Genomic DNA, 8,747 nt, shown 5'->3' on the forward strand with positions numbered 1-8,747 from the left:
GCTTGTCACTGGAATAAAATATTGTTATAAAATGAGGTTTTTTTCTGTTTTTCATAAATACAGGGGGAAGGAGAAAGAAAATTCCATAAACCAAATCTTTTGCAAAATTAGGAATCTTGAAATTTGATTCATGAAGAAATTGAACAAAAAATGCATACTTTTTTACATCAATTTTCTCATTATTTTGTTCAAAATTAAGATACATACCTTGTCATTTTGCTCATGATCCCTCATGTGGCGCCAAAACAGTGTGTCTTTTGAAAAAGACCAAAAGATTCACACTTACAGAAGTCTGATATTTGCCAGCAATGACTATTATTCTGCATTCAGTGCTAAAACACCATCTACAAGTAAATGCAAAATACTTTTAATGGCATTATACTATTCATTAACTAATTGTGCCTATATTACGTGGATGAACTCTCATTTTTTTAAAGAAGATATATGTGGCCGAAATGGTCTAAACTGATTCATCTTTATTTTTTTTACATTTCTATCCTGCCTTCACTCTATATTTTACCACAACAATCCTGTAATCTGAGAAGAAAAGGTCTATGGAGATTCTCAATCATCCAGGTCATAGTTGTCCCAAAGATGCTTTTTCACAAGGCAACATCTTCAAAGGGAAACAAGAAAGTTCAATTGCCTCGTGAAAAAGCATCTTTGAGAAGTAGAGGCTGTCTCAAAGTCAGTCAGTGAGCTTCTCTGATTTGAGTATAAACTTTAACTTTGGTCCCCCAACATTTTAAACACCATATCAGCAATTGTTAAAAATCCTTTATTTTATTTTAAATGTTAAGCTTAAAAAACCAGGGAAACTAATGATAAAATAATTATAGTACTTTAATAACTTCTTATAGTCATTTCAATAAGTGTTGCAATCAAATATCCTTGATAGAATAGAACAGAATAATTTGTCACTTCGAATGTACACTAAACAGCATACATTAAAATGAAATTTCATTGCATACAGCTCTCAAAGGGTCACCACCTCCAATATACACTACATATGACAAAAATAAATAATTATACATATACCCACATATATTATATGATACAGAGAAACAACACAGTCTAGTTCAGATTATGTATATATGTGCACGGCGAGAAAAACAAATCTTGTGATTTTACCAGATCATGAAAAAGATCTAAAGTTTTAAATACCAAGAACAAAAATTAAGAACATATTTCAAATATTTTTATTTTTTTAATTTGAAAATTAACAATTCAGAGGGCACTGAAATATTTTACCTTACTGAATAAAATAAATACTTCAAAAGGCCATTTTTATTTACTGAATATCTGAGTATGAGATTGGACATAGCCTAAATATACTAGAACTATAATTATGTTGAGGTTAATATACTATATAAAACAAATCAAATTGTATTATTTGATTATATAATAAATTCATGTCTTTCAACTATTTTCATATTGCCAAATTTTATACTTTAATCACTGCACTAAAAAAAATAAAATTTAAAACGATCTGAATGTTCATCATTATAATCTATTATTTAAATGAAATCCAATGCTACATTAGGCAAAGGCTTATTAAAATTATATTACATATGGTATCAAGATTCAGTCGATAGATAACTTTGACTTAATTTTACTATCAATATTAATTCATTATTCAAATGATGGTAAATATTCACACAAAATTAATAATCACAAATTTTGAATTCCAAATCCTACATTTGTGTAATAGGCACAGATATTGGCTCCTTCACTTCTACAATGATACTTTGTGGGTTCATATGCAAACTAAACAATGATTAGTTTAGCCACAATTTCCTGACTAAATCACAATAGATTAACTTAATACATTAAGTTTCCAAAATACAACTGCGGGATTCAAAACTTTTAGGGCAGGGATTTATTATGAAGCAAAGTATTAAGATTTTTAATCATTTCAAACTGGATTTGCTAAGTACAATCCACGACAACAATTTGCCTACTTGTTACAATATTGACAATGAGATATTGTAAGGAAGTTTTTTTGTCACAATCTTTTACCACGCTTGATTTTATTCAGACCTGAGTAAATACAAAAATGAAAAATAAACCTTTTCCCTATTAAACCCATAGCAACATGATACACTCATACTGGATTATTATGTTCACTGGGTATACATTTTTATCAATTCTGATAAAATAGCAAACTCTTAACACAAGATTTAAGGAAATAATGTCATGGTAAATTGGGAAAATACATGCAGAAATCAGGGCAAGTTAGAACTATTCTAGCATCTTATGTTGTCAATTATGGCTCTTCATGTAATCTGAACTAGAACTAGCATCAGCTACAGTGTGGGTTTGTTAAACATGTTATATACCTGCTATCTGAATGATCCTATACATAATGAACATACAGCAGAAAATATATGTCATTGTTATAATGCATCCATCAAGTGGCTATCCAAAATTTACTCAATATGCATATATTTCAGATACACCAGTCTGAATTATGAAAATTGTTACATCAAGGGAAAGGCCATTATTACACATTTTCTGTTTGCAGATACCTTCAGTTTGAAATGCAGACGGATGGAATATGAACAATATATGAACAAGTAGAAAACAGAGTTTGAGATATCAGTATGTATCAGTATGTATCAGGCTCATATATACTGCTCAAAAAAATAAAGGGAACACAAGATAAGACATCCTACTATTAAATACAGTACATTGTGTTGTTTAAGTGTTCCCTTTATTTTTTTTTGAGCAGTATATATCAACTGTAATGTGGAGAAGCAATGGGCCAGCCCAATGGTGTAAAAGATGAAGGGAGCTACTGTGGAGAGGTTAAAAGCAACACACAAGTTCCCACTGGATTACAACTATCCAGTTTTGCATTTCTCACCTTAGTTCTGTTTGGAAACAGTTCAAGGAACAGATGTTAGGGCTGAGTTTAGGGGCAAAGAGAAATACGGTTCCCCAGCAACTGATTTCAAACTATTTAAAGAAAATCTAGGGAAAACAGACTGATGATGTGAGGAAATAAAGTATTAAATAAGTAAATCCTTATTTCTGGCGGGTGGGTGGGGAGAAGCAAAGTGGAGGATCTAGCAAAACCATCAATTTCAGATGTGGGCCATCCAGGGACCCTTGAAGTTTACAAAGGAGGAGGAAAGTGTGTGTTGTGGATTCTAACTTCTGACGGTCAGATAAAATGCGGACCATACTCTTAATCCCGACAGATCAGATGTCGGCTAGAAAGCCGACATAGTGTCCTGCCTGCGATAAATTGTTGGGGATGGGAGTTTGGTTCCCCCCCCCTTTTTTTCCCCCTCTTTCTGCTCTACAAGCGAGCTAAAAGCAGGCCCAACCAGGAAGCTTCTCAGCAAAGGGGGTGGGGTGGGTTGATCCTCGCTTACTTTCTCCGTAGACGAAGGAGACTGTTTTATTTCTTTGCCTCCTCCCACTCAAAACAACCCTCCCCTCTACCCGGCCGCCGACCTACGCAGCCCTGCAAACGTCTCCCTAACTGCACTGTCCCAATTACCGGCCGAAGTCAGCAGAGGAAAGAAACGGGCAGCCCTCCCTCCGTCCCTCCTCTCCCCTGCCCAAGCAAGGGAAGACAGAAACCGCCACCCTCGCCCACCTCGCCGAGAACGAAGCGGGCGCACATGCCACCCCCCCAGTTCCGAAAAGCAGGAGTCAAATACATTTCTACCTACCGCCGGAAGCGCAGCTGGCGGCGGAGGGAGGAAGAGGGACGGACGGTACCTACCGCCGGAAGCGCGGCCGGGAGGGTAGAAGAGGGAACGGACCCAGAGAGGAGGAAGGGGAGGAGGAGGAGGGAGGAGGCGGAGGAGGAGGAGGCGGGGATGTTTCTCAGGGCGGAGAGCCCACGTGACCCGGCACGAGGCGAGCGCGACTCGCGAGCCGAGGAGGAAGCGGTTTAGGGTAATGAGTGAGAAGGAGGGCCCGTCAAAGCGCAAACTGACGAATCGGAAGGAAGAAAGAGGGTGGCGGCTGCAGCCCCCCCTCCCCTCACCCATGGAGAATTTTGGGAGTTGTAGTTCCAGTTTAACCTCTAAAAAACTGATTCCGCCCATCCAGACAACCGAAGTTTTGGACTGAGGAAGGATGGTTCCTAGGTCTCTCACAAAGTGGCCCAGCTGGCAAACCTTCCATCGTTCTTGTTTTGATTTTGGACACGAAGACTAAAAAGACCCTGCTAAAACTCGATGCAGGACAAGCTGCTTGAACAGATTCAGTAGAAAGCGTAGGTAGGATGTAAAGGTTCAGCCGTTAGTTGGGTTGTGACTTAGTGAGATATGCATGAAGAGCGGGGTTTTTTTTTCCCTACATCCTTTTCTCTTTGGGATAAAATTCTTTCATAGTTTATGTTGTAGATGTAATCATAGGGCTGGAAAAAGAAAAATAAATACATTGCCTGTCTGAAACTGAGAAAAAAGAGAAGGATGTAATAGAACTGAGTGATCTGGTGTTGTTGAAAATATATAGGGAAGTTAAGGTATAGATTTACTTCTGAATAAAAGGACTAAAATATACGGCAGAAAGTATTAACTGATCTAGATTATTGTGGGTGTATTATAAAAGTAGGATGCCATGTATTGCGATTATTGCATAGTAAAGGTAAAGGTTCCCCCGCACATGCATGTGAGTTGTTCCCAACTCTAGGGGCCGGTGCTCATCTCTGTTTCAAAGCTGAAGAGCTAGCGCTTGTCCGAGGACGTCTCCGTGGTCATGTGGCCGGCATGACTAGACGCCAAAGGCGCACGGAACAATGTTACCTTCCCACCGTAGTGGTTCCTATTTTTCTACTTGCATGTTTACGTGCTTTCCAACTGCTAGGTTGGCAGAAGCTGGGACGAGTAACAGACGCTCACTCTGTTATGCGGCACTCGGGATTCGACCCGCCAAACTGCCGACCTTCTGATCAACAAGCTCAGCGTCCTAACCCACTGAGCCACTGCATCCCTAATTATTGCATATTAAGTTGCTGTAAATGGTGATAATAGAACCACACAGGAGTGTTGAGGTAAACTCCAATATTCTATATTATTCTAATCACTGTGTATTAAATATTTTATTAGGTGGGACAGAATCGTAGATTAAGGCTTGGAAGAACCTTGGAAATAGCTTAGCCAGCCCTTTGTTCAGAGCATAAATTCATTATTATAATATCCTCAGCAGATGGCCAAATGTTTAAACACCTCAACAAAGGAAAGCCTGCCTCTCCCAACATAGTGTTTTCCATTGCATAACTTGTAATTGTTAGGGATTTTGTTAGGGATTTTTTTCCCCTTATGTTCAGCCAATATCAGCTTCCTATTAATTTATTCTACAGTATTGTTTCCAGAATGGATAAGAGGGAACAAGATGAGACAATGTAGAAAAAGTGATTTAGGCTACCTGGAGACCTAAAAATTAATTACACTTTTGACTGTTCTGTAGCAGCTTTGAAAGAGATTTATCTTCCTCTCTCTTTAATAGATGATTTAAGCATCATATATTTACACAAATAAAATATCCAAAAGCAAAATTGTTTTCATTATAATGATAGAGTGAGAGAAGAGGACAGAGAAGGGAAAAAAGGTAGTAAAATGACTACAAGAGGAAAAAGCAAGAGATTTATATGAAAAAAGAAGTACCAGATAATCTCCCAACAATGAAAAAGTTGGACTTAAAAGAATCGTGTGAATGTTGCTAAGATCATAATGAAAACCGTTATTTTGAACCGTGACATAATGAATAGTTATGCTAATTGGAAATATGAAAAAGGATGATTGGGGAAAGAGTTTCAGGTGACAAAAATGCTTGTAAGAATGCTTACAGGTAGTCCTTGACTTAACAACCATTTATTTAGTGACCGAAGTTACAATGGCACTGAAAAGAGTGATTTATGATTGTTTTCACATGACCGTTGCAGCATCCCTGTGATTATGTGATCACAATTTAGACCAGGGTTATATGATCATCTTTTGTGACTTTCTGACAAGCAAAGTCAACGGGGAAGCCAGGTTCATTTAACAATCATTTTAATAACTGTAGTTATTAAAGTTGTTATTCACTTAACGGTGGCAAAAAAGGTCAGACCTCACTTAACAACTATATTGTTTAGCAATGGAAAAATTGGGCTCAGTTGTGATGGTAAGTCAGGGACTGCCTGTATTAGTATTAGTATTTCTTCTTCCTCTCATGCCTTTAATTTTTTTGACTTTGAATTTCTACCTCCATTTATTTGCTTTGTATAAATATTCCTTATCCAAACAGAATAATGTGTGTACTGCATGTGTAGTTTCATTCTCACTGTGTATTAGCAATGTGCAAATTAATTCCTAACAGATGTTCTAATTTGGGTTTTGCTGAGCATGTACATTATTCCTTTTTAGTTGTGCTTGCATTACACATTCATGGATAACCTTGATTTGTACCATTAATCCAATCATTTGGGTTTGTATGACACAGAACCATAAATTAAATACCTGCCTCAATTTAAAAGTTTGCCATGCTTTTTATTTATCCAGAATCTCAAGGTGACATATGAAGCACTTTCATCATGTTTTTCCTCACCCAGCTAGTTTCTTATTACTTATTTGGCAGCAGCTTGGTGTTTTCTTTGGATCTGTGAAGGTAGCCATTTCTTTTCTTATTTTTTCATTGTGTGGTGATGTTTGTACAATTTCCTTAATTGTTGAGAAACAGAAGAATGAGCATATCACTGGGATAGAATAAATGAAAAGAAAGCATGTATAGAAATAACACATTAATATTACAAAAATAAAAGCACGTGCAATGGGCTCTAAAGGTATAAATTGCCAGCAAATAACAAAAAACAGTGTGTGTGTGTGTGTATCAACATGCTGACTCAGGAATTCTGGGAGTTGAAGTCCATGAATCATAAAAGAGCCAAGGTTGCCTACCCCTGATACTATACTATAACCTATTTACACAGGAAGGAAGGATACAGTACCGGTAATAGAAAATAGGTCAGTTAAAAGGTTGCACTGAAAGGGTTGAATATAAACAACAGAAAGTATTCCTATTATTGACCCATTTCCCCCCACCCCATTGAGCTTTTAATTCTGAAGTAAGCTGGTCCCAAACCATTTAGCATTTTAAAGTTTAATAGAAGCACTTTAAATTAGGTTGGAAATTCAGTGAAACTGGTGCAAAAACCTGTGTTGAATACTTTGTGGGCACATTTTGCACCAAGTAAAATTGAGTCTCAAGTTATCTTTTAAGAATACTGTATTTAAGGCTTAATCTCTGAGTTAATTAATGCATGATACCTGTAATGAGTCAAACTGCTCCAGCTGGATCTGCAGCTAGAGTAACAAGTTTCTTCTTACTACTTGTGCCTTTGTAACAAAGGTTAGATGCTCCACATACCGTGTACCTGGGTGTTAAGAAAATGGAATCCAATAAAGACCGCAGCTCTATCCATATTTCATAACTCAGAATGCTTTTATCATATATAGATGCTTGAATAACAGTATGAAGTTTCTGTTGTACATAAATTCTAATTCCTTATCAATTAACTGTGGGATGGAAGAGATATAAAGTGTTCCCTTAGAAAAAGTCTGTGAAAGAGGAAAAGTAATGTTCATTGCTAATGTGCAAATTAAGTCTGTTTAAGCATGTTGCTGCAACTTGTTATAACATTTATTTGCCTGGATAGGAATATATATACCTTGAATTGCAATCTGTAATTAGCCTTGTTGTTGTTGTTGTTAGCTGCGAAGTCGTGTCCGACCCATCGCGACCCTATGGACAACATTCCTCCAGGCCTTCCTGTCCTCTACCATCTTCTGGAGTCCATTTAAGCTCACGCCTACTGCTTCAGTGACTCCATCCAGCCACCTCATTCTCTGTCGTCCCCTTCTTCTATTGCCCTCGATCTTCCCCAGCATTAGGCTCTTCTCCAGGGAGTCCTTCCTTCTCATTAGGTGGCCAAAGTACTTGAGTTTTAGCTTCAGGATCTGGCCTTCTAAAGAGCAGTCAGGATTGATCTCCTCTAGGACTGACCGATTTGATCGCCTTGCAGTCCAAGGGACTCGCAGGAGTCTTCTCCAGCACCATAGTTCAAAGGCCTCAATTCTTTGGCGCTCAGCCTTTCTTATGGTCCAACTTTCACTACCATACATTGCAACTGGAAAGACCATAGCCTTGACTATAGGCACTTTTGTTGACAGGGTGATGTCTCTGCTTTTTAGTGTGCTGTCTAGATTTGCCATGGCTTTCCTCCCCAGGAGCAAGCGTCTTTTAATTTCTTGGCTACAGTCCCCATCTGCAGTGATCTTGGAGCCCAGGAAAATAAAATCTGTCACTACCTCCATTTCTTCCCCATCTATTTGCCAGGAATTGAGAGGGCCAGATGCCATGATCTTGGTTTTCTTAATTAGCCTTAAGATTTCACTAAATGATAAAAGGGGACATTTTAGCATGAGTACAACCCCTTGTCCAATGATGGAATATAAATTCAAGTGTCCCAGGCAAATGACAGTCTAACTAACCTATGCTTGAACACGCTCAATGGGAGTTTTTCTGCTACTTCCTAGTTTTGCTTCCCATATTTCTTTCTTTTTTAAAAAATGGGCATGTTCAAGCATAGGTTAGACTGCCATAGCATTTGACTGGTCAATCTTAGAATGGAATTTGGGCAGAGTTTGCAAATGCTCAAATTGTATATCTCCAGATATCCAGCAGGGAGCAGTCAAAACGGCTGTTATCTGGTGTCTTCCCTTGTTCTTCCCTCGGAATGATACTTC

At 37.9% G+C, this 8,747-nt stretch overlaps 1 protein-coding gene across 1 annotated transcript in view; it reads right to left on the reverse strand.

Moving 5' to 3' along the window:
• Positions 1-249, reverse strand: part of ZNF236 (zinc finger protein 236) — a 65,802-nt gene extending 65,553 nt beyond the window's left edge. Inside the window, exon 1 of the mRNA XM_083359972.1 lies at positions 208-249. Within this exon, the coding sequence (XP_083216098.1) occupies positions 208-234 (27 nt within the window). The 5' untranslated portion in view covers positions 235-249. The remainder of the gene's footprint in view (positions 1-207) is intronic.
• Positions 250-8,747: the final 8,498 nt, after the last annotated feature.

Source organism: Vipera ursinii (genome assembly GCF_947247035.1).
Source record: "Vipera ursinii genome assembly, chromosome: 3".
NCBI classification, from domain to species: Eukaryota; Metazoa; Chordata; class Lepidosauria; order Squamata; family Viperidae; genus Vipera; species Vipera ursinii.